Source organism: Numida meleagris, chromosome 2 (assembly GCF_002078875.1).
Source record: "Numida meleagris isolate 19003 breed g44 Domestic line chromosome 2, NumMel1.0, whole genome shotgun sequence".
Taxonomy (NCBI): Eukaryota; Metazoa; Chordata; class Aves; order Galliformes; family Numididae; genus Numida; species Numida meleagris.
In genome coordinates, this window is record NC_034410.1 from 41,756,627 (window position 1) to 41,783,443 (window position 26,817).

A 26,817-nucleotide genomic window follows, 5' to 3' on the forward strand; every position below is an offset into this window, starting at 1 on the left:
TTAAACATCCAGTTGAGCACCGGCAGTCGAGGGGCAAGAAGCAGCTGTGTTTCAGTTCTGATTACTGCAGAAGCAGCTCGAACCCCCTCATATGCGGCTAAGATCTCCTTCTCAGTTGGAGTGTAGCACTCTTCAGACCCCCCATATGCTCGACTCCAGAATCCCTGGGGTCAGCCTCAGTTCTGTCTTGAGGCTCTTTGCCACAGACTCTAAGTGGGACCTTTCTCTCCAGCAGCAGTGTAGGTGTGAGGGTAGGAGGGAGTTCCTTGTTTTCCTCACAGCCTAGTCTCTCTTTTAGTTTAAATGTGACAGCTGACATAAGCAGAAGCCAAGCTGAATTCTGGTAAACAATGATTAAATCATGATTTTCCTGAGTGTAAGTAGAGTGCTGAGTTCTGAAAAAACAAATGTAGATTTCATGCAGGAAGTGGCTGACAATTGTACACAACTATGCTGAATTAGCAGACCTGCTGTGATTTGCTACCATGTGATAGCTTTATGTGTGTAGATAGGCATTTAATTATTTCAATATAGTGGAAGGGGGAAAAAAACAGTTGCTTCTGCTGAAGCTTCTGAGTACTTCTGTACCTATCATGCTGCAAGCACAACTTCGTTTTCACTGATGACAGCTACCTCTCCCTAGAACTACAAATATTCTATCATCTGTGAAGACAGCATTTCTTAAATTGTCAATTTCAATTTTAATTTGATGTATAAGACTAATCATATAGCAGCATAGATAACTGTTTCTCAGATGCAAGCTTGAAAAGAGGATGTTTTCAAAGTTAGAAGCGTTCAGGAAAAAGGAGGGATAGTAAGCATTAAGTGTTCAGAAAAAGAAACGCTCTGAAATGCTGAAGTTCTTTACTCTTGTTTTCAGTTAGACGGCTACCTTTCAATCAACCAACCAACCAGTCCCCCCTCCCACACACACAGAAAACACAGACACCAAAACAATTTGTATGCAGCACCTCTTTTATAGGAGCTTTAGTTACAAAAATACTAAATCCTGGAGTGAGACTTTGTAAAAATATAAAAAAATATCAGGAACTTGTATGAAAACAGCCAAGCAAATTCCAATACAGTCGCATTTTAAATATAATTTCTTCTATCTCCATGGCATTAGAAATGATTTTAGGACTAATGTTCTCAGTTATCCATGCTAAGTGATGCAAACCTATTAACATCACATAAATGCTGATTTTCAGATACAGCACGTCTGATGGCCTTTGTCTTTTTAGATGCTTTTTTCTTTTTGCAGGACTCAGATTTGGCCTCTGTGGTCTTCTGAAAGAAGTCTGGAGATACAGTTGACATGACTGTATTCAACAGAACTTGATAAAGCTCAGTCATTTTTGGAGAAGAACTGAACAGATTTTCCACTGAAGGTGTTGACTTAAGCTCTTGATACAGTCCATGCACAAGCGTCCCACTGTACAGCCTGCTCAGAGGAAGAAGAGAATTCTCATTTGCTGTCAAACCTCAGCAGAAGTACAGAAACATGCAGCTTAGTGGGGAAAACAAACCAAACACCCCAAACCACATCCTACCTACATGCAGTATTCAACAGCAAACCCCTAAGAAATATCCTAATTAGATTTTTCTCCATATTCCTACCTTTAAAGAAAGGAGTCCAAAGCGTAGTAAAATTGGCCAAAGGAGATTATGACCCAGACAATCAAACAACACGTGACATCACTTCAGCAGGAGCTTATGTGGAAAGCAGACCTCTGAAACGTCCTTACCTAGCTAAGTCTGGCTCAGGGAGCGGACTGCAGAGGAGCTGGTTGAGATACAATGCCATCTCCAGACAGCACTGCCACTGGCAAAAGCCATGTGCGGCATCTAAATCAAAGTCTTTATTTTGCAGTTTCTCTTCCTTCCATTTTAGAAATTTGTTATAAGCAATACTGTTGTCTTCAGCGTGGAGAACTGTGAGATCTAGGTTATGAATAGAAAATAACGGACAAATAAATGTTCTGTGAACATACGAAAAGCATCTGCAATGTATAGGGCCTACAGACTACTAATGTTTAGTTGTATTTCTGGAAGTCTACCTAAATGTCTCAATGTTAAGACATACAATAGAGAAGAAAATGTGAGTCGTCAATATCCATATGAATCTGAAATGGTGAAAACAGTAAGTCTATCTGTCAGGTAAATTTTCTACACTGTTCTGGGAGTGAATCCGTTTGAAAAGATTGCCGTCTCATTCCACCCCACTCAAGAGTGGCAGCTGTTTTCAAGCAGCTTTTGTAGTTCAGAGCCTAAATCAATAGAATAACCCTGGCTTTCATCATCTGTGGCATCAAATCAAGGATTCTTCCTAAGAAAATGCCACCTTACCCCTAACATGTAGAAATATTACTGAAAGTACTAAGTAATCCCAGAAACTTTTTCACTGTAGCTGTGCATCCAAAATTGTATTCTCTGGAAACATACCTGGATCATTTGTTATCCTGTGCAGTTCTCCAGATACTATCATTAGAAGTAAAGCCTTTAAGTGATGCAAATTCACTTTTGGCTCCGAACAACGCGTCCAATAACAGGTTACAGCAACAGGGAGCTGTAAGTGGGCAGGGACAGATTCTAGCAAACTCATTTTCACTCCTAAAGTCTCCAGCAGAAGTAGCTGACGGCGTGACATAGGCACCTGAAAATAAGCAAAAGATTCTGAGGGAAAAAGATAGACATCATTTGTTGTGAGCCACTTCCAAAATGCAAATAAGATTGTTTAAACTAGCTAATACTTTGTGTTTTTAATTAAAATAAGAAGTTACTTAAGTGTCACAGATACTCTGAACAGGAAGTGTTTTTGAAATACTACCTCATCTTTAAAAACTGTAAGCTAAATGGTAGGGAGAAGGATAAAAGTCAATTTTCACAATTGCTTGAGGTCAGTTGGATTTTAATAGGTTTCAGAGTCTCCTACAAATCAGGTGATTTATGTTACATTCCTGTGTAAAAGTTGACTTACTTTGAAAATTTAGTAGGCGTTAAAGTTACCTTGGTATGGCAAATACGTCTGTGTAACTTCATGTATTTTAAAAGTGACCCTTTTTTGTGAGCTGTAATGGTGATGCTTGTTCTTGGTATGTCGAGAACACACTTACCTGTAATCACAGTGAAACCTTCAGTGTACAGTTTACCTTTCTCATTTGCAGCATATGAACTCATAGCACATTCCTTCTTTGCTGTGCTGTTTAACTTTTAAAATGCGGTGCTACAAGTGGCCTACGCGCAGAGCTCACTGCAGAACTGGAGCAAGCTGCTCAACTGCAACATGAGTGCTTTGTGAATCTGGATTGGGATGGTTTTGCTTATTGCTAGGCAGCAATCCCACATGTAGAAGGTAAACTGAAGCCAGTTTTGCCAAGTGTCATCTGAATACAGAGGAACACGTCTTCTTGTAACTTGCTGAATTGGTAATTTGTATATATTTAGTGAGGAGAGCTTTTATAACAACCAAAACTCAAATTCAGTAGAGTATACACTGCAAGACCACGTTTAGGTGTCAATAATGTTTCTGAAAATCCAAAACCATGACTTCACAGATGTTTGCATGCTGCTCATTCAAAGTAACAACAAACCCATACCACAGAAGAGACAGGCAAGGTTCTTATGTAGAACAGCCACCAGCTGGTGACGACAACACACAGGTATGCTGCTGTGGATCTCATGCCAGTGGACAGAGCACATGACTTAAATGTGTGGTATGGAAAGGCACAGATTGCATTTCCAAAAGTTTCAGAAACAGGTATGAGCCCTGGGTATTTCCCATTCCAAGGAAGAGTTTCAACCATTAGAAGTCTTAACCATGAAAATTTAAATATACAGCATTACTAATGCTGACTAGAACTAACCTAGTACAAACTTCCTTTGATTACAAGTTGTGTTTTTCAGGTGCTGTTCTGCTTGGCAAGGAGCAGGGAAGCATGTTTAGCAGGATGCACAGTTGTAGCAGGAGGAATTGCTGGATAGGTACAAGGTTTACAGATGAAATAATAACGCTGATTTTTAGTAAAAAGCATTTGACTTCACTCTGTAATATCCATAACTCAATCAAATGCAAGTTAAATTTTGTAGTGTTGAATTGCACCTTTCTAAATTTCACAGAACTGTGAATCCTTTCCTAAAACGACAAAAGCAAATATTAGTTTAACAGAATAGAAAGGATGGAAGAAGGGCTTATACAGGATGACTTAGGCAATGTTATATATACATGCTGCCAGCTTCTCGTGTAATTTGGCTTGGTGCACTGGGTGGGGTGGTGATGAAATGTGTGTAGCTCCTCAGCCATCAGAAGCAGAACTGCACGTAGCTCTGTGCTGAGGATTTACTGAAGTTGCTGGGTTCAGGCAACACCTTTAGTGCCCGGACGGCAAATACAGTGCCTCCAAGGCGTGCCACACTGCACCACCTGCTATCACAACCACTTACCTCCACTAACTTGTCCAAAGAAAAACCATCATCGCAAAAAGGCGCGGGGAGGCTCGCTGCTTGAACAAACGTTTTTTTAATTGACTTTTGGACTCTGTTGAACTCGCACACAGCCGGCAGCGTGCCGCTCTGTGAGTTACTCTGTGCGTCGGCAGCGGGACGCGTGCGCAGCAGCAGGCCGTAGAGAACCTGTCGGATGGGCAGCGCGGTGCCGTGCGCGCTGGGCCGCCGCATGTCCTCCACCTGGACGTGGAGGAAGGTGCTCCTCAGCGTCAGGACGTTTCTAACGAGCGGGGCCACCTCGCCTTCGGCCAAGGCGCCCAGCAGCCACGGCGGCAGGCCCGAGGCCTCGGCCTCCTCGCAGCGGTAGCGGCCCTCCTGGAAGAACTCCTCGAGGTTCACCTCTGACGGCGCGTAGTCCTCCAGGGCGGCGCGCAGCAGCTCCCTCACCTCGTCCCTCCGCCGCCTGCCCAGGTGCTTCAGCACGGCGTCCACCGCCTCCTCGGGCCCGGCGAAGCCCGCCAGCCAGCCGAGCAGCCCCCGCGCGCGGCCGTGCTTCCCGGGCAGACGCACCTTGCCGAAGAAGCCCTCGAAGGCCGCCGCGTCCACGTAGTCGTTGCCGCTCATGACGGCGAAGAGGGGCAGCAAGCTCCTCCTGAGGCGCCCGAAGTGCCGGCAGAAGCTCTCCGCCTCGAAGCGCCGCGCGGGGATGTAGCGGCCCCGCCGCTCGGCGCGCACGTCCCGCCAGCCGAAGGCGCTCAGCGGGCAGTAGCCGCCCACCAGCTCGAAGATGAAGAAGTCGCTGTCGAGGGACAGCACGGGGCAGCCCCAGCGGTTGGCCAGGGCCGCGACCTCGCGGTCGGCCTCGGCCCAGCACTGCACGAAGGGCACGGCCGCCCGGCGCAGCGCCTGCACGAAGGCGTGCCGGGCCAGCAGCGGCAGCACGCAGCCGCCCTCCCCGCGGCACAGCCCGTGGGCCCTGCGCAGACGCTCGGCGGCGCGCTCCCGCAGCGTGCCCAGCTTCCTGTCGGCCGCCCCGCGCCCGCCGTCCAGCACCACGAAGGAGGCCACGCCGCAGGCCCGCAGGACGGCGAAGAACTCGCCCGCGGCCGCCGCGAACGGGCCGTAGTCGCCGCCTCGGCGGGAATCGGCGGCGGAGGCGAAGAAGAGGTGGTAGTATAGGCTGCTGCCGTCGATCACCAGCTTGGTGTCCCGCACCCGCAGCTCCGCGAAGAACGCCTCGCGCTCCCCCACGAAGCCCGTCAGCCCCGGGACGCCCATAGCGGCGGCGGAAGCGGCCCCGCGCCCGGGGCTCGGCGCGCATGCGCCGCGTCACCTTGACAACGGCGCCGCTCGGGCCGCGGGCTGAGCTGCGGCCTGGGGCTGACGTGCGGGCTCGGCACTCCGCGCCGCGTTCCGCTCCCGCGGGGTGTTGGCAGGTAACTGCCCAGCTTCTCACGGGAGGATGCTGATAGGACAAGCGGGAACGGCTTTAGACTGAAAGAGGGGACGTGGTTTGTTTCACTGTTGAGGTGGCTTGTCGTAAGTGTACGGTTTGGCTGTGTTTCACGATACGGTGACGCCACAGAGTTGGGCTCCTTGGTGCAGTATGCCAGCAACTCAGTAGACGGGTATTAAAATACGTTGGTGCACGTTCGGTTGCTGTTAAGAAAATGGTTGCAAACGCATAATCTTCATTCAGGCTCTGCGTTTGTAGGAAGACAACCCCTTGGCCCCAGAAGTTATGCGGTTTTTAAAACTGTTTTTTTCTTTTCTCTTCCAAAACAAAGCATTTCTGTATGCAGTGCTGATGAGACAGCAGTAATAGCTGTGCTGATGAAAGGATATTACAACATCTTTTTTTTTTTTTGCACTTGAGGATCCTTCGAAACAAATAACGCAAACAAAAAGGCAAAGTAACAGTGCCGATATCGCTTTATTATGTATGAAGAAGCACCTGCCTATTACCATTTGGAATGAGGAAGGAAAAGAAAACAAAGTCAATCCAAAAACATTTTCAGTCACTGGAAGCCATCGTAACAGTAGAGATTTGCTTCTGCACTCTCTGTGTTTGCAGAGTTAGGACCTCAGTTAGACAAGAACTGCCAATCAAAGCTGAGCTCTTGGAAAGGTGGATCAGGAACGAATAATTATAGTGAAAGAGAATAAAAGAACTTTTGGAGGAAGTGAGCGTTATTAAAAATCTTTCTGAGCCAGAAAGCTCTAGTTTTCAGGGGATGGTCGCAGTCAGTCACTCAGAAGCTCTCGTGTAAGTGCTGACAGATGGGAGAAAGATGGTGGAAGTTGAAGGGCAAATGAAAGAGTAAACAGCTTTGTAGTTAAGAATATTACATTAGCAAATCTTTTTCTTTCTGTTCCAAGTGCTTCCTCCGAACATCTGTAGAAGAGTAAAAGGATTTGAAAACTGCGTTCTAGAGAAATTTGGGTAGTTTCTGTTACACAGAGCAATGCTGAAATTTCAAGAAACTGCTAAGTATGTCAGCGTTACCAGATCTAATTCTGCTTGCTCAGATGCTACTATTGCAAGAAGATACACTATTCAGAGGAAACTTGGCAATGGAAGCTTTGGAAGCGTGTATCTGGTTTCTGACAAGAAAGCAAAACAAGGAGATGAATTGTGAGTAAGCTCTTCACGTACTTTAAATAAAAACAGTTTGGACCATAATTCTTACACTGTAGATGTTTTCTTTCTGTTGATTTGTTTCAACTCTAAGTTTGATGTTATGTTGCAGCCTTTACTGTTCAACTGTAGTGAGGACAGGAGAGCACACTTTCTGCTGGAATGCTGAGTCAGCATAACCTCTTTGTTTAAAACCATTTATGAGTTAAGGCTGTGTCATTGTGCTTTTATCTAACTCCTTTTCTGTTTATTGTGTAAGGCAGAGTGAAGGTAGGGAGAAAATCTCTGACCCTCCTCTCCACAGTGATGTTTACTTCTAAAGCTGTGCAACAACTAATTTAAACAATAAAATAACTTACTCCCAGTGTCATACCTTGGACAAGTTGCTAATGTAGAATGCACACTGCAAAGGACCCTGGTATTTACCCAGAACTGAGGTAGATTTCTTCATTGTCCTGACAAGAAGCAGGGCAGAGATGTATGCCAGTTTTCACAAATTTGCGGTCTTCTTTGTAGCATTTTTTTTTTAAAGGCTTAAAGTGTTGTACTTTATAAACTATAATTGAATAATTGTAAAAATATGTACTATATCATTGGTGTGAGTATAATGCAGGTGTGTGGTTTATCTTTGGAGGCCTTGCATTTAATAAGTAAATCCTGTTCTGCAAGTTGTTTATTCAGAACGCTTACTAGAATGCTGGACATGTGCCTTCATTCCCTGCTCATCCCTCTTCATCAACATGATATTTTTGTTTTACAAATACGGAGAATGAGAATCTTTATTCTACTGTGTCCAGCTCCTACAATGTCTTCTTCTGTAGTGGTTCATTCAGGGCTCATTAAAGCACTGACATTTTAAGCATGAAAATGTCAGAATTCCTGAATGTATTTTAATAGACTTCCCTCTTTATTTCTGATGATTTCTTATTTACTTTCAGTAAATACTTGGTAACACCGAATTGGATGTTTTCAGGAATTATTTTACATCACTGTAAGGACTGACATCGTTAGTGAGGTGTCAAAAAAGAAACACTACGGTACTGATTTTTTTCTTAATAATTGAGTTGTAGAAATGAAACTTCAGAAGGAATAGTTATAGAAATTCCAATAAACAGCATTTCCATTTGCTGTATGCCTTACTGATGGCAATTTTTCTTTTAACTGCCAACAAATCTTGATTTTGTACCTGCCTGAATGTAGACAGGTCTCATCAGTTTGGTTGATAATAACCTTAGGATTCTGAAGCCATAAAAGACGGAAGAACATTTTTAGGAAGTTGGGTTCCTGAAGGTCATTGGACTTCATTGTATAGAAATGTGTTTGTGTATCAGTGTTTGTGTATCAGTACATGGGTTTATCGGTTTGACACAACAAATGAAATTAGAATATGAATACCTCTGTTTTTCTCCAGTAAATTTGTGAAGCTTTTTGTTCAAAGTGTGAAACATCCAGTCAGTGTAGTTCACAGCCAGGAATACATTCTTCCTTTAAATCTAGGGGTCTGTTGGTCTTTTCTGATGGATGTGTCAATGAGCACTTACATGATCAAAAGAAGTTTTTTGATTTACGTGTGCTTCAGCTGTGCTGATAATGACAAGGCATTCTTGGCAATACTGCTGTAATAAATGTGTATCAAGGACATGGTTCTTTCACTTGTTGTCCTTCAACATCAATTTGCAGATTCTCAGCTCCTTGGATCAGGGTTCGAGGCCACTAAGCTCTTTGATTTTTCTGGCTGGGTTTTAGATCTCTTGGCTCTATCTGTGGTTTAATTAAAAAATTTTTTTTTTTTTTTTATGAAAACTTTGAAAATCTTATATTAGTAGAAACTATGAATTTTATTTTCCTGTTAGCATCATTTACCATGCAGATAGGATGACAGGAACTCTCCCCGCTTGTATGACCATTCAGAATTCAATTCAGCTATGATTGAACTCAGAATATTAACAGGATATTGAGGTCTGTGTCTTCAGTTCCTTTCTTCTTTTTTTCTACTACAGAACAAAATGCCGAACCTCAAAACCCAAGGAATGTGTATTTTGCCCTTAAGTAGTTGTTATCCCTATTTTTTTTCCTTTAGATTTTTTTCTTTGAAAACTTTAATTCTTAGTGTTTTAGACAAACGTTTACTGCCTCAGCATTTCATGCCTGTGTTTGAAGCTATCAGTCCTCAGCCATACTCAGGACAGGCTCTGAGTATCAAAAGGCATATTCTTTTTTGTTGTTGTTGATTGTCAGTCTATTTTTATGACTCCAACAGTAAGTGCTGATATTATAATGCAGTTCATCATTTTGTCACTAGGGGGTACTTGTGTATCGCAGTTGTTCTCTGTTCCTCTGAGCCACAGATGTAAGTTGGAGTAGATTCCCCCAACTTTCTCTCACTTCTGTGCTAAAAGATGATAAAAATAAGGGCTCCATTGAACGTGAAAGATCGAGCAGCATAACAAAATAGACTGTAGGTACTTTCTTCTCTTTAATTCTATCAATTTCTTAAGGTGATGAAATATACTACTTACTGCTTGTTAGATTTTCCTTTGGGAAATATGTATGTTTTCAAATGAAAAATTGTGGGTTTTTTTTCCATCATGTTTCTTACTCTTTCAGAGTAATACATTTCAGAGTGTGATTCGAATTTTGTTTCTTACTTGTAAAAAAAAAAAATGAAAATCTTAGAGATCTGAAAGCTCTTTGGCAGAAAAACGGGAATTGAGATACTTCAGTCCCAAGTGACCTCAACAGAATTAGATTTCTGGTTTTATTGTTTCAGAGGTGCTTCAGAATGTACCGAGAAAAATATTTACATACACACTACTGACTTGGTGAGCTCTGGTGTGATACAGCTGTGTTGTGTACTGTGCAGATAACATAGATATGAAGTACTACCACTATGGTGGTGTATGTAGGTCTCCTACTATGCTTGTAAGTGTTCCCTTGTATGACTCATTCCTTTCCTCTTTAGCCTCTTAATTTGTATTGCTTGTAATTTGTAATTTTTTATAGCTTTCTTTCATGTTCGTGGTGCAACGTGCTTTCTTTTTTATTAGGTGACTCTGAAAACCTTTTTCATTTTAATTTTGCCATGCCCTGTTTAAACTAGAAAATTATATATTACTGTAAACAGCTGTCAGTTACGTACATAGCTAAACACCTGAATGTCTAAGCTAGGTAAAATTTCTAGTCATACAACACATTTTCGGGTGTTAATGAGCTCCCTTTTCCTTTAGACAGTTTCTTATTGACATATAATCTTAAATATGCTGTTACAGGATTGCTCACGTTTTACTTTACGTAGCAACAGCTTCTCTGCATGTACAACTTAGTTTTTTTTCCGCCTTTCCCAAGGTATATTATCCGAGATGGAGGAAACCAAACCAGTGATTAGTATTCTAGATTGAGATGGTGCCCCATGGAATTATTTCAGACTAGCCATTGGCTTTAAGGATCACACTTACTTCATTGTGATAACTGCTCTGTGTAGATATGGAACAAATAACTTCCCTGAGTTTTGTGATAATTTCATAAAAAGAAAAGCACAGGTTCTTGTGTTTAGATTTATGGCTAGGGAAGGTGACTTTTGTCCTCCTTGCTTGTGTAGCCAGTTAGGTCATCTGCTCTCCATCTCCTACAAGAGCTTTTGATCCTGTTGAATGATTCTCACCAGTTATGATAGAGGGTTGCACGTCTCAAAGACAGAAATTCTGTGACTTATGAAACAGCATACAAAAGAATAACAATGCCCTCATAAAGACAAAGGCCATAACCATAGGGAGACTTCTTTATGAGAGAGTGTATATCCTGTACTAGTCAACTTGAGCATGAGAGTTCACAGATTTCCGTGTGTTTGGAAAGAAGCTATCGTTAGAATTTTTATCATCTTAGATCACAAAGTCAGGTAAACACAAGAGATGTTTATAGGAAAGCAAGCTTCCTTCTTAGCTCCAGTTTAAACAGAATGGCTTGTTTTCTGTATTATTTGATATTTTCAGCATTAGATATTTGCTAATCCTCTGATTTTGAAGCAGTTTCTGTACATTATTTAAAAGTGAGATTGAATAGCTTAATATTGACATACCCTTCCGTTCTACTGCCCTCTAAAATGAGCTTTGATAAATCTTTATTTCAAATTGCAAACTGATTTAGGTAATATGCAACTGAAGTCCAGAAAAGGATTGCATCCTCCTGCAAATATTTGCTTTGATTTTTAATCTTTTTCCAGGGTTTGAACTGAATGTAGGCATGGTAGATGAGGATGCAAATCACTGGTTGCCTATTAGTGGAGTTCTTTATTTTTTAGAGACTCTGGTTTTGACTCTTTTAAGAAGAAAACATGGTAGCTTTAATAAGGGTAGAAATTACTTCTGTGTATGTTTTTGTTTTCCGCTTTCTCTTTTCTAGAAGTTGCACCAGAATTGAAGTTGGACCTACATCTTTGTTTAAGTAGCAAGGGACAAACAGTGCTACTCAGTCACTTTTCTAGGCCTATGGAAACCTGCTGTGGAAAACTGTCTATTAAGAATGGTTCTTGGCATATTTTTAGCACCTTTTCCATTCTGGGACCTCAAAGCACTTTTCAGAGCTGTGAAATATTTTTACCCAGTTTGCAGATAGGCAAGAAACAGAGAGGTTAAATAGTTTGCCTGTATTCATGCAGGGAGATGGTGATAGGCCTGGAAAATAACTGGGCCCTACTTGCTAAGTCATTTTTCGGTGTTTTAAAGATCCTGCTACTATTTAGCAAGATTAACTGCACTATAGATGCACAACCCTTGTCTAGAGCCCAATATAATGAGGGCCAGTTGTACATTTCGGATGGAAGCTGTCTGTGCGTGACAGAAAGGAAGCCTGATTTCCTCCAGTCTTGCATCCTGTGTCCCCTTGTCCTACCACAAGAAGCCCTACTCTTTTACCACATGCGTTACGACTACATTCAGTTTCCTGGAACGTCCTCCATTTTCTTCCTCTAAACACAGCTCCATCTTCTTCCTTCCCTCTAGTACCCCTGTAGCGTTTGTATTTTCCTTATGCATGACCTAATCGGAGGCTAGGGAAGCAGCCACTTGAGGTGTGGCTGTCTCTGAGGACTTGTATAGCTGAGGTGATTGCGTTGTGTACAATGCCATTTGGCAGCTCAAACAATGTAGAACTTCTGACATCCGAGAGCCACTAATTGAAGGTTCTTGCACTTCCTACTTAGATGATTACATAATGCTATCCTTGAAATTGCTGCTCTTCTGACAGGTTTGGTCGAAACTGCGCAGTAAGTCTGCAAGCGGAGTAGTGATTGGTAGCTGGACAATTCTTTCCTTTGTACAGAATGTTAAAAAAGTCTGGACAATTGGAAAAAAAATTGGAAAAGCAGGTGAAACAATTATATATGAGGGCTGCTCTGAAAGTAATGCCTCCTATATTATTATGTTGGTACCTGATATCAGAGGTGGATGTGGGTGGTATGGCAGTAGAAGTCAAACCTTCCCACCCATATTCTGTTATATTTTGTTGCCATGTGACAGATGGCAGCAGAGGGGCAATCTGACAAAATGGCGTCTGACATGGAAGTGCATCTGAAGCAAAGATGTGGAACTGAATTCCTCCATATGGAAAAAAAATATGGACGTTCATTGACACTTGCTGAATATTTGTGGAGACCAAACAGTGGATGTGAGCACAGTGACGTGTGGTGGGTGGTGTGTCTCACCAGTGGCAACAATGACATGAATGACAAGCCATGTTCCTGGACAGCCATTCAGTTTTGGATGAGCATGGCATGCAGGTTCTTGTTCATCGCTGGCAAAAATACATAGTTAATGGTGTTGACTATGTTAGAAAGTAGTGCTTTGTAGCTGAGAATTTGTTCTATCAAGTAGTGTTACTGTGCTCTTTGTATTTATTGTAGTTTCCATGGAAATTAGTAGTAGGTATTACTTTTGGAGCAACCTACGTACCATGAATTCATCTCCAACTTGCCAGTTTACTTGATCTTTGTTTTCTGTGTTCAGTTCTTTGTCAACACATGATTTGTCAGTGCTTTGAAGCATATTTGATCCTATTTTCTAGGAAGCTCAAGTCACTTGTATGTGTGAATTCAACACCAATTTTCTTGGCAACATTACAATTTAAGTTTATTTAGCAGCTCAGAAGTTATCAAGCCAGTACTGTTGTATAAAATCCTACCATCTCGTTGATTTCCTCAAATACAATCTTTAGCATGAGGGACAAGGAAAGCATTTCAATATTGTTTCCAAGAAAAGAGTTTATATAAGATTTTATAAACAAAGAGTCAGCATGGCTTTGCATTTATTTGAACATTCAGAAAACAATTACATAGTAAAATTTACAAGTCAACTTCAAAATGCAGGACATAGAATTTCTCTTTTTCTTGCAGGTTCTTCACTGGCATGCGATTTTTGCAAAAGTGTATCTTAATTTTTGAGGTGCTTACTTTTTGTTTCCGGCCAACATGGTAATAATACCCCTGCAGTCACTTTTATCCTTGTCCTCCTGAGTAGTTTATAAGTTAATTAGAACAGGTAATTATGATTAAACACAATCCCTTTTTATAACAGAGATTTACAATAGCCTGAAGGACAGCGCTGCCCATACAGATAGTGAATCTCGTGATCAGCTTTATGAAGTAGAGCTCTGGGTTAAGTTTCACTTACTCATAGCCCTGCATAGGCAAGCAGCTGAAGTACACAGTAGGCGATAGGGACTTCTGACTCATCAATATTCAGCAGGTGCTTACAGGTGCCCTTGGTGGAAAGCACACGCTGGGATGCGCCAGGCTCCCTGGATTGCTCCTGTGGGTGGTAGTTGTGGGGTGTCAGCCGGCTTCTGCACCTGACTTGCATAATGCCATTAATCCAGGCTCACGCTAGGATTCCTTGGAAACTGCGCGCTTAGCTGAATAATTTATCACATGACTTTCAATTATTTATGAATTCTTATTACAAATGAAATAAAATCTAAAGGCAGAAGAGTTTTGTAACTCATGAATATCCAAGCGACAGCAGATTGCTTTGTCGCTAAATCCCTGTTTGCTGCCCCTTTGCTTCTCTGAAGGCATTCCAAGGGAACGCTCGTTTGAAACCAAATTGATTAAAACAATAACAAATGAATTCCTCGCAGTCACTGTGTGCTTGTTCATCTAATCGCGCTGTTGGCCTTTTCTTGACTCCCTCATTTAGTAAAAAAGGCAAGTTAAAATCCTTCAGGTCATTTTAGGTATGTGAAGAGATACTTATGATCTCCTTGGAAACTGAGCAAAGGTGCAGCTGGTAGAGGACCTTCCTGATCATCGCTTATTTTTACGTAAGCTTTTCTCAGTGAGCTGTTTTTGCTTATTTCAGCCAGGTGTGCCTCTCTGCTGGGCTTAAGGGACACCATATGTCACTGCTTAGTTGCAAAGCCATTCTCAGCCCTGGATGAGAGGTAACATCGTGACACAGACAGGGAATTCTTGCTGATTTAGCTAGAGTAGCTGAAGAATGATTTTCATATTCTGTGAGGAATGCTAGGGGAGTCAAGACCTAAATAAATGTCTGAGTCCTTGCAGAAACCTCCTAACATTAGCTCCCACCCTTCAGTTTAAGAGTATACATACAAATGGATATTGAGTTTACCAATACAGCTTACCAATACTTTACAATATATTTTTTTTCCATAAAGCTGAGCTCCCATAGGGGATCACAGCTCACTAGGTTGTGATCTTGTGTGCAGGCAGCAAGCGAGGCTGGTGGTTGACTTAATTCTTTTTCATAATGTTTACAAAGAGTATTTTCAGCACTGAGTAGAGAATTGTGCTTAAGGCATTGCTGGTGAATTATTGGTGCTTTGAGGTGGACAGCAGAGACAGAATTTAATGATTTTGCAATTACGCAAATGCCTTGAGATCACCACTGTCTGATTCATTTTATTGAAACCAATGTTCAATTTTTATGCTGTTGTAAGCTAATTTTAGTAAGAAAATGGGGAGTTACAGGTTACAGTATTCATACTTCAGGGCAAACTGAGACCACCTGCCTCAAAGATACTGTATTGTTTTGCAGTATTTGTATATGCCTGCTTATTGTAGATCATTGTACGCCAGTCGTTCCAAAACTAATGCATTCAATTTATTTCCATGGAAATTACAAAGATACAAAGGGCACAATAACACTGTTTGATAGAGCAAATTCCCAGCTACAGAACACTGTTTTTTAACATAGCCATGCAGTTTCACCAGTGATGAACTAGAGAACCTGCATGCTGTGCTCATCAAAATCGGCCCCAGTGGGGGTGACCCACTGTCGCCACTGCTGAAATGCACCACTCAGCACCTCACTGTGCTCACATCTACTGTTTGGTCTCTATCCTAAACGTTCAGCAAGCATCGATGAATGCCAATGGGTGCCATTTTTTTCTGCATGAAGGAATTCAGTTTGCACCTTTGCTTCATCCTCACTTCCATGTCAGATGCTGCAACATGTAACAGAATATTGGTGGGAAGGTTCAACCTCTACTGCCACACCACCACCATCTGCCTCTGACGTTGTTTCATCATGCTGGCCCACAGGAGGCATTACTTTTGGAGCAGCCGTCATAGTATAGCCTTGTCAACAAGATATTTTTTCTGGTCTGCGTCAAGGATATTGTGGTTTCTTCCACGCAGAACTAGCATCTAGCTCTTTGTTGTATTCAGCACATTGTAATGAGAAAACAACTGCTGTGATTAAAATGAAATCTGGATTTGCTGGACAATTAGTGTATTTTTCTTTCCTTTTTTCCTGGTTTTTTTTTTTTTTTTTTGGTGCTTATGTGACACATTAGTAAATATAATTCATACTTCAGTGTTTCTTTTACCTGCTTGGTGTGTCCTTCATGTGTTCTAAAATACCTTTTCAGTGTTGCTGGGTAGTTACTTTTTGATTTGCATATAATTCATGGATTTCTAAGACCACAGTATCATACTCTGGAAAGCATTAAAAGATTTTTATCTTACAATAGATGTATACACAGTTAAATTCCTCAGTTAGCATTGCTTGATCTGCTTTGTCTATGCTTGTAGACAATTACTGTATTCAGTAATAACCTTTTATAAAGCTGTAAGCTGTCCTTTTATCTCTCCCTACTCACTCCCCCCACCTCCTCTGCTTTTTTTTTTTTTTTTTGGTACTATAGATAATTCAGTGCTTATCAGAAGTAAACATTGAAGGAGATGCCTGCTGGAAAGAGACACGTAGGAAGAATGAGTTTTCTCATTAAAGTTGAAGCAATTAGTATTTAAATTACTTATGGGAATTAGTTTCACTGAAGAAACAATACTGCTGACATAAATATCCTTGCAACATTGAAGGGAACATAATTCTGCTTACAAATATGTTTATGCTCAGTAAAGAACCAATTATGTTTTACACTAGAAAATGTTTTAGTTTGAATTTCTATGGAATAAATTCTTAAAGTGATTATCCATGTGTCTGGTTTTCCTTTGCCACTTCCCGCTCTTCCAAATTGTCTGTTTTCTGTAAACTGATGCATATAGATGAGGTGATATGTGGGTGATGCATGGTGATATGTGAATTCACACTAATTTCAGCACTATCAAAATTCTTTATGGCAGGTGCTATAGCTGAAGACTGCAAGCTGAAGAATTGTATGTGTAACATGTTAACTGAGAGTTGTTTAATCCCATTATAATGTTTCAACATGCAAAATGCTGCATCCAAACTTTATTTCTCTAATGATATCTTCTTCTTCCGAAAGGGAATGTTAATTAGCAGAGCTCAGTTAATAGTCAAATGTATCAAGTGTGTGTAATGAAATCACAATAGAAAAATGCCTGGTTTGGATGATTTGGTGTTTGGTGGAATTAAATCATCAAAAGATATAGAGGATAACCAAAGTATTTAGTTCTTTTCTTGTTCCTCTCTAAAAATCTGTCTAGATTAGTATCAGTATGACATTTAACTACGTTCTTAAACACTGCTGTAGAAAAAGGATGAATGAACAGTAGATGGTGATAATGCAACGCACAGAGATATTTTTATTAAAAAAAAAAAACAACACAACAAAAAACAGAGGGAGAGGTATTTAGTCTGTACCCCATAATGTCTCTAATAATTTTCCTGAGGAGACATAAATCTCTTCCACATAATCAGTCTCTTTCAGTATTTGATTCAGAGCTGATGTCCCAACTCAAAATATCTCAAAGATTTATTAAAAATAAATAGGTTTTAATATCTTAATAATGTTAATAATACTTTCTGCGTATGCACATTATTAAGTAGTAATATGGCTTGCTCAGCTCTGTGGAGAATAGCACAAATACTTTGCTTTGCTTTATATTTACTGATATTTTTCAGCATTGGCACATATGGTTGACCAAGAATAGTTTGAAACATGCCCCTTTGTACATGTGAGATTGTACTCAGTGCAGAAGAAAAATATATAGGCTTGGAACTAATTTGTTTCAACCTTGTTCTCTTTCATGAGCTTGTCCCAGGAAATGTACTCTACATTTTTGTGGGGTACTAATTAAGAACTGTTCGTTTTCAAATAATGAGAAACTGCTTACATCATGAGCTGAACTGTTCAGCATTAGTGCATATGTTAGGGCTTTCAAAAATTAGACATCTTGAAAAATATTTGTACGTGCTATAACTGTGAGTTATTGATGGAAATGGAAAATGAATCATCTATTTCACTTGTGAAATGTCATCACCATAGAATCACAGAATGGTTTAGGTTGGAAGGGACCTCAAAGCCCACCCAGTGCCAACCCCCTGCTGTGGGCAGGGCTGCCACCCTCTGGACCAGGCTGCCCAGGGCCCCATCCAACCTGGCCTTGAGTGTGTCCAGGGATGGGGCACCAGAGCTTCTCTGGGCAGCCTGTGCCAGGGCCTCACTGCCCTCTGAGTAAAGAATTTCCCTCTAATATCAGACGTAAATTTCCCTTTCTTTAGTTTAAAACCATTCCCTCTTATCCTGTTGCTATCTGCCTGTGTGAAAAGTTGGTCCCCCTCCTGTTTATAAGCTCCCTTCAAGTACTGGAAGGCTGCAATGGGATCTCCTCAGAGCCTTCTCCAAGCTGAATAAGCCCAGCTCCCTCAGCCTTTCTTCATAGGGGAAGTGCTCCAGCCCTCTCATGATCTTTGGCTCTCCTCTGGACCCAATCAGCATTTGAAGGTATTTAAGCATTGTTACATTCTTTAAGATCTTGAGATCTTGACAACTTAGGGGGCTTGGCAGTCACCAACAACATGAAGTTTAACAAGAGCAAGTGCTGAATTCTGCACCTGGGATGGGCCAACCCTGGATATGCATGTAGACTTGGGGACAAGAGGCAGGGGAGCAGCCCCATGGAAAGGGATCTCGGGGTTCTGGCTGACGGCAAGTTGACTGTGAGCCAGCAGCGTGCCCTGGCAGCCCAAAGGGCCAACCATACCTGGGAGTGGTGCGTCAGGTCCACACTGCCAGCCAGGAGAGGGAAGGGCTTGTCCCACTGTGCTCTGCGCTGTGCGACCTCATCTCCAGCACTATGTATAGGTTTGGGTGCCACAGGACATACAACTAACAACTAACTACAACATACAACTATCGGAGAGTATGCAAAGGAGGGCTACAAAAATGGGGAAGGGTCCAGAGGGCAACAAGTTTGAGGAGTACCTGAGGTCCTTTGGTTTGCTCAGCCCAGAGCAGAGGAGCTGAGGGGAGGCCTCATGGCAGCTGCAGCTCCTCACAGGGAGCAGAGGGGTAGTTCTGAGTTCTGCTCTCTGGTGGTGGTGTGCTGCAATGCTTAGGTTTGAAATTGGTTTGTGGCTTGACTAATATATCAGTAATGGCCATGGGAACAATAAAAGGAGCCCAGCATTTGATTTAAGAAGCTGTGTAGTAACACTTAAGTTTGAAATATTTTGACTAATGTGTAGACATATAGGTAAGTAGGAATAGCAAACAGCACACCTGATTTGTTTTTCAGTGACTGTGCACCTTCTTGATTTTCCCTGATGCCAAGTGCTGTTAACATCCTGCAAGTGTTTATTTCCTTAAATAAAATCAAGTATTCTTTCCAAGTAGAAATGATTTGTATATATGACTTTTTGCATTTTATAATTTCACCAGCTTCTTTTTTCCTTAATGGAAGAATGAATGTTTTTACATTATCTGACTGCAGAAATACTGGTGCTCTGAATATAATTGATAAAATGTAAAGATTGATTGTTTTAATTTTTGATACTGAGCTGTAAACCACAAGAAATGCAGTCACTGAGAGCATGCAGAGAAATCTGTTAAGATTATTCATAAAAGGATTGCTGTATGTATTCTGTGTAAGGATAAGATGAAAATTATAGTGGACGTAGAAGACCAGCCTAAGTGAAGAAGTAAATTCCAGATAATAGGATATCATATAAAATTAGTAATTATTAATTGCAGGTGAAATGTGGGTGTACCAAAGTGCAAAAATGAGAGGTCTGAAAGGAACTGTGGAAACTGGAACACCTGACAGTGGACAAGTAACTTTACGTGTGGAGTTCCTCAAATGCATAGGACAGTGTACAACCAAAGGGAACATGTGGTATCTGGATGTAAAATGTACAGAAAAGAGAGCTTAAGCTGGAGACAGGATATTGTATCAAAAGTTAGATTCTGCTGATAGAATTTTTTTAATGGGGGGCTATCGATAGAAATCTAAAATGACAATTTTGGAGTTATGCTACTTGCTGTAATGGGTAAATCTGATCGACTGTACAGTATTCTAAAAAAGCAACTGAATGAGAAGCAGTAATGATGGGTGACTTCATTTTATCTGTATGCAAGTGGTGTCCTTATTACTGAATTAATAATAGTCAGACAGTGGTACAGTCTGCCCAGAGAGGTGGCAGTTTCACCAAGGTGTTCAAGAAATGTGTAGACATAAAACTTAGAGGTATGGTTCAGTAGGCAATATTGGTGATAGGTGGATGATTGGACTAGATGATCTTAGAGATGTTTTCCACGCTTAATGAATCTATGATTCTATGAATTTCCCAAACAAGGTGGGTCTGTTGTGCAGACAGGACTTGAGACTGATGGTTGTGGCCTGTTGTTTGCTTTGGTCCCCATTTGTAATACCACACCGTCTCAATTTGCCATTTAATAAATAGTATTTAAGAAATCATTAATTAGATAGACAGTCCCTTAATTTTAATGTTTATGGCCAACTTCATATCCAATTACAGATCCAGTACAAGGTGGTTCTTTCTTATACACTCGCACATGGTCCTAGCACTTAAGAGTTATCAGCATGAAGAGGTAGTTTTACAAAAGTCAAAGTGGATGGAAATGCTATGTACAAATATGAGTTGTTCCACAACTCTCCATATTGATGTCAGGGTGATTCTAGAAATATAAACTATATGGAGTAATGAGTTTCCAGCTTTGCACACTGATTATGTGCTAGCAGGTCTTGCTAATCTTTGGGTGCAATTAATTGAACAACTGCCTGCATGAAATGAAATTTCTATTTAATTAAAACCGTCAAATTTGGATCATTTATTCCTAGAGCACACCCGCTCTCTGGTAGTTTATTAAACATTCTTGCTCTCGACATTAAAAGAGTTGTATTTCTCTTACTTCGTTATCAGCAAGCAAATGTACCTAGTCAATAATTCATGTTGCAGTTCTCTCAATAAATGAAGTGCCTTTTGAGATAGGCAGCCGTTTTTTAAAAATTGCTTCTGATCCAATAAACCAAATTATATAATAATAAAGCATGCCATCAATGTAAACAAATTCCAGATGGACTGTAAAACATTTAATTTTAGGTCGGTGCAAATAGACTGAGATAAACAGTGCTGTGGCATATTGTCAGTCACTAGTAAAGCTCAAAAAAGGTTTTCCACTGGGTGTCCATATCCTCGCTGATTCCACCTTCGTGCTTGTTTTCTCTTGTTTTAAATCTTGCTCTGTATCTCCCCCTTTGCTGCCCATTACTGCACTTGGACACACGGTGTGCTGCCTGGCTGCATTTCAAAGCGTGACAATGCAAGCCAGGAGGTTATGCTGATAAGAGCCAGGAGGTGTTCCTGGGGATGTCCTGTGAGCCTGGAGACTACGGAGATGGGACAGCTGCTTTCTTCATTTTGGGAAGTGGGCTCATCTCTGCTGTTTTTTCCTCACCTCGGGGAATAACGCTGTTGTTACCAGTACCACATCCTCTGGGGTGGATGCAGTGACAGCTGGTGCTTTTTACTCTTTAGCTGTGAGTGTATTTACTACAAGGCTCCTTCAGTTGCAGTCATTCAAGATCAAGTTCAATGTCTTTGCACCACTGAATTGCAAGGATAGGTTTTTATTTACATTTAAAATCTGATGGCTGTTAGTTCATATTGATCTTTAAAATATCTGCTAGCGCTTCTATTACTCACTAGTTGATGTGTGATTACGACGTTATATTGGGTATGCGCATGTGTCTATATTCTAATTTAAGTGAAATTCATAACAGTAGATCTAAATAATAATTCTGTTTTGGCATTATATCGAAAGGAGTATTGCAATTGGAGGACATCTACATTTTAGTGTTCTGCCTGTCTTTCTGTATGTGCTACCCAAATCTATGATTTCATAGTTCATTCCAATAGTTTGGACCTTTTAAATCCTGCTAACACTTAAAAACAATGAACAAGTTGGCTTTTGGATGGGCTGGTATACTCAGAAGACCCAACAAAATCATAGCACAACAGCCTGTAATTCCCCATATCCATGCTATATATTTCTTATCACATGCTTCAAAAGCTTTGCTTACAATGCTTTATGGAACCTAAGTACACGTTGATAAACTGTTCAATACATACAGATTTTCAGCAGATTATACACAAGTACTGTAGCTGGATTGTGTGCAGAGGTTACTTTTTATTATAAACCAATCTTAAATTGCAGGTTGTGTTCACGTAAACAGAAACATTTTGTCTCTTTCAAAGTGTAGATTCTCTAGCTGGAGGGGAAATGCATTTGGGATTGGCTAAGAGAAGTTTGTTTTCATATGCTTGCTAATTTTTATTTTATTATTCTTATTATTGATAGGTAGAAAGTCTATCAGTTTATTTGATATCACTGTGGGTGCATAATTGGAGATAGATTGGAATCCCTTAAATCACAAAGAGTATACTCTGAGAGAGTGGGATGAGGTCGAATAAATTTAAGAATAGGAATGTATTTTTTGGTGCTAAAAATATAGTTAATTTACATAGATTAAATTCTAATTGAGGACATTTAGCTTCAGCGTTTTTCTTTTAACATTTTCAGGAAAGAGAGAAGAGATCTGGAGACTCTGGTCCATCTGTGAGACTTTTGAGACCCTGACATAACTTCTTTGTCAATACTTAGCCAATAGGGAGTTCTTTAAAGATAATTTTAAAAATTTGTTTACTGAGGTAGATAAAGATTTGCAGAAGGTGTAAGGTCCAGTTGCCACCTTCATATTAAATGTAGCAAAATCAAACCTTTCCTACAGAAAGCACAGATATGGGTTTTCCAAGCACAGATACAGGCTGGGTGGAGAATGGCTTGAGAGCAGCTCTGAGGAGAAGGATTTGGGGATGCTGGCTGAAAGATTCAACATGAGCTGTCAATGCACGCTTGCAGCCCAGAAGGCCAGCCATGTCCTGGGTTGCATCAAGAGAAGTGTGACCAGCAGGTCAAGGGAGGTGATTCTGCCCCTCTACTCTGCTCTCCCGAGACCCCACCTGGAGTACTGCGTCCGGTTCTGGGGCCCTCAACACAAGAAGGACACGGAGCTGTTGGAGCGGGTCCAGAGGAGGGCCACAAAGATGATCACAGGGCTGCAGCACCTCCCCTGTGAGGACAAGCTGAGAGAGCTGGGGCTCTTCACCCTGGAGAAGAGAAGGCTCTGGGGGGACATTATAGCGGCTGTCCAGTACCTGAAGGGGGCCTACAGGAAAGCTGGGGGAGGAAATTTTCAAAAGTGCATATAGCAAAAGGAAGAGGGGAAATGGTTTTAAACTGGAAGAGAGTAGATTTAGACTAGATATCAGGAAGAAATTCTTTACTGTGTGGGGGTGGTGAGACACTGGAACAGGTTGCCCAGCGAGGTTGTGGATGCCCCTCTCTGGAAGCATTCAAGGCCAGGCTGGATGGGGCTGTGAGCAACCTGGTCTAGAGTCAGGTGTCCCTGCCTATAGCAGGGGGGTGGAACGAGATGATCTTAAAGGTCCCTTCCAACACAAACCATTCTATGATTCTATGAAATGGTGCACCTGCCATCTTGGCTGTATGATAAAAGTTTTCTTTGTAGATGCAAATGTCTTCCAATTCTGGCTATGAATTAGCATTATGTAGCAGAAACCCAATCCCTTATTTACAAAAGCACATTTTCCTGATTTCTTCTGCCAGCAATGAATTTTAATAAGAAAAACACCTGTCTTGTAGTGTGACAGCTGATGACAGCATCAAAATCTCTGAGGGACTAAGATGACAAGCAATCCCTACACATCAACACATCAGGCTTCCATTGCTGTCTTGGGCATACAAGGATGTTGCATTAAGTGATGTTTAACAAGGCTCATTCTGTTTGTCAGTTTTGTGATGTAATCTATATGAGGGAAAGTATAATGTTCCTGTGTCAACTGATGATGAGAATATTGTAGAAGGTATTACCAGTCTTTGTAGGCTTGACTCTAGAGGTGCAGACAAATCAAATAGCACGACACACTGCTGCATGAGGACTAGGCAAGTTTAGGCAAAAATTCATGCATTGTTATAGTAGTAACTGATGGTTGAGATTTAGGAAGACATTTTCTTATGAAGGAATACACCTTTTTTTTCCCCTTAAATTAATTGAATTGCCATAGTTTTATTGCTGTCATGTTTAACTAGTGTGTCTTTACAACCGTGCAGTATTGAATGGGAAATCATTAAAAGCACTGCGAAGACATCCCTTTGGTGTGGGACTTACCTTTCAAGTTACTGAAAATTTATCACTTTCTGTCAATAAAAACCATGATATTCTCTAGTTGTCTCAAAGTGCGCCTTCAGATATAGACCAGTGATCCATGCCTGAGCGCTCAGTAAGGTGTGTGGAAATGGTATGATTTTTTATGATATATGCTTTTTGAATGATATTTCAACAGGAAGATCCCAGCGGAATATGCTTCCTCCAAGTGTTCTGCACTAAGGGTTTTCTTTTCAGGAAAGAAAGTTTGACAGTAAACTGCACATCTCCCAATACAGCATAGAGCTGAGTCTGAACCACGGATTCTGTCATGGCACATTCACATGCTTAAGTTGAAGAATATAAAAAAATCCCTTTAATTTTTTTCGCCTTAGGATGTTTAGGGCCTGTCTGCTGCTGCTAACTGCTGACATTTAGAGATCTTTGAAACAGTAGGATTAGGCGTCAGCTTTGAATATGGATTTGCTCTTTCCACTTAGGTGTTCAAGTGAAGAGTAAGCTGATCTTAAAAATCGGTGTCCTGATTTTAATCATAAAAGGTCATAGTAATATTGGCCTCTGTGTGATTTTTCTCATTCCTCCGCAGAGAGGCTTTAGCAGAAGGAGCAAAACCAGACTGTTTCTTGCTACTCCTTATTCCATGTATAAATCTTGAACATATGCTCTGAGTGGGCTTGAAATCACTGAGATTTGATTTTTTTTTAAATTTATTATTATGCAGTAATCCATAACACTGAAAACACGTCATAAAGAAAACAGTATAGTAGGGAATTAGTGTGAAAAATCCTTCAGAATACCATTTTAAAAATGTTGCTTGATCACTATGGTGACTAGCATTTTTTTGGCATTTAAATGTGTGCTCTTTGTTTACCCATATTTGTCTCGTTGCTTCGCATTGCCAAATACTTGGTTAATGTTATTGTTTTACATTTTAAGAAAGTATGGTGGGATTATGAGCATTATGGGATTTTCTGTGTTTTTGTTTTTGCTAATATCAAGATTTATTTTTTCCTCTAGAAAGGTTCTGAAGGAAATCTCTGTTGGAGACCTAAAGCCTAATGAAACAGTTGAAGCAAATCTGGAAGCACAACTACTCTCCAAATTAGACCATCCAGCCATTGTCAAATTTTATGCAAGCTTTGTGGAGCGAGATAGTTTCTGCATTATCACTGAGTACTGTGAGGTGAGAGATTTAGATTACTTTGAAGAAATGTGATGGAATGTGTGCTTTAAAATAGGGTCTTAAAAGAAACCTAGACCAGTTTTTTAATGCTTCCCTTTGTATTTTATTTGTTAAGGGTGGTATCACCTGCTAGTTGTTAGGCATATTTCAAACAAACAATATTTCCTGCTCATGTGTGCTCATAGACTCACAGCTCATAAACAAACCAGAGAAGAGAAAATAGGTTATTTAAATACTATTTCATTTTGTTTACTGTAATTGGTATTAAAAGAAAGACTTAAGGAAGACAGGTTATGAGACCTCTGGATGAACTCAGAAAGATTGTACCACATACGCACTACTGATAGGTAAGAGAGGATGAGACTGGGAGTTTGGAGGTGCACTGTGAAATTTAATGCAAATGAATAAGGGAAAACTCTCTCAGGAACTGGAGCTGATTACAAGGAGCTTAAGCCTGATCAGGGGGCTGATGAGTTTGGTAGGAGCATTTACTTTATAAAGTGGAGAATAGTTGATGAGTCAGACCAGAGTGTAAGAGATACAACAAATACTAAAGTAGGAAATAGTACTGTATAGTTACCAGTTTTTTTTTTTTTTTTTAACTGCAGCATTTGGTTTAAAAACATATTGATAAAATCTGTCTTAAGGCTGTAAAGTAAGTATTTAAACATATTTAAACCAACTTTTTAAGAGTTTATATGAAACAAATGTCTACTTTTTTATTAAATATAGATGTGCTGTTCTGAAAACATCTGTTATACACGCAGTGCTCTTTTTATGAATCTGCGAAGCAGACTGTTCAGTTGTGCTCTGCTAGACATTTGAAATGATTTGAAAGCTAATGACATTGGACCATTGGGTATCTGTCCACCATCAGACTTGTATTAGCTAATCACATTTCTCCAAGCATCCAACTTTGATGTGAATAATTAAAGAAGTAAAGTTTCTGCCAGTCATTCCTATCTTAGAAACCTTCTTTGATGACAGTTAAATGCACATTATAGCTGGGATTTTTTTTATTAAATCTGAAACGTTTGATTCTGTTATGCAGTCTGAACATTTGCTGATGTACTATTCTTACATTCATACAGAAACTCTTTGCTTCATGCCCTGAATGTCTGACAGCTGGGGCTTAATGGAAATTTTATATTGTCAACTCTTACTGGAAATTCAGAGCTGAGAACTGAAGGATTATCCTAACTGTCCAGATGTTCCTGCGCACTGTGATTCACTGTTTCTCTGCCAGTGGTAGAAAGTGGCCCAAAACCAGATCACTTGATCCTGTAGAAATGAAGAAGCCTCTTTCAGCAGCATTATGGGAGTAGACTAGTGTCTTTGGTCCACTGCTTTTAATTTTTATTCTTCTGTCTGAAAGAAAATTATTGGTGAATAAAAAGGGCATGATAGTCCACTAGGATTTGCTTCTGATTTTTCCAGAAGGGAGACTATGTTGCATTATTGCAATTAAGCAATTAGGAGGACGTATTAAATCAATTGTTCAGATAAGGAAAATACAAAGCAAGGATTTGCATACTGCTATTCTATTTTACCCTGAGTATTTCTATAAGGCATACTTTTGTATTTACTTGTCTATAGCCTGTCTTTTAATATGGTGCGAAGTGGATC

The 26,817-nt window shown here is 40.6% G+C and overlaps 2 protein-coding genes across 9 annotated transcripts in view; one reads left to right on the top strand and one right to left on the bottom strand.

The window, feature by feature from the left end:
* On the bottom strand, positions 958–5,772 carry ASTE1 (asteroid homolog 1). The gene is made up of 4 exons (XM_021389353.1): positions 4,441–5,772; positions 2,443–2,653; positions 1,746–1,941; positions 958–1,441 (listed from the first exon to the last, which is right to left on the bottom strand). Exons 1-4 carry the CDS (start codon positions 5,719–5,721, stop codon positions 1,150–1,152), a joined length of 1,980 nt encoding a protein of 659 aa, XP_021245028.1. The 5' UTR covers positions 5,722–5,772; the 3' UTR covers positions 958–1,149.
* NEK11 (NIMA related kinase 11) overlaps positions 5,771–26,817 on the top strand; it is an 89,340-nt gene continuing 68,293 nt past the window's right edge. For 7 of the 8 annotated variants that reach the window (XR_002436241.1, XM_021389354.1, XM_021389357.1 and 4 more), the window contains exons 1-3: positions 5,771–5,879; positions 6,823–7,078; positions 25,026–25,191. Coding sequence is in view for 7 of the 8 variants with exons in the window: in XM_021389354.1 (XP_021245029.1) it covers positions 6,909–7,078; positions 25,026–25,191 (336 nt within the window). In the remaining variant the exon portion in view is untranslated. Of the gene's footprint in view, positions 5,983–6,822; positions 7,079–25,025; positions 25,192–26,817 lie in introns of all 8 variants that reach the window. The other variant, XM_021389355.1, reaches the window with a different exon arrangement.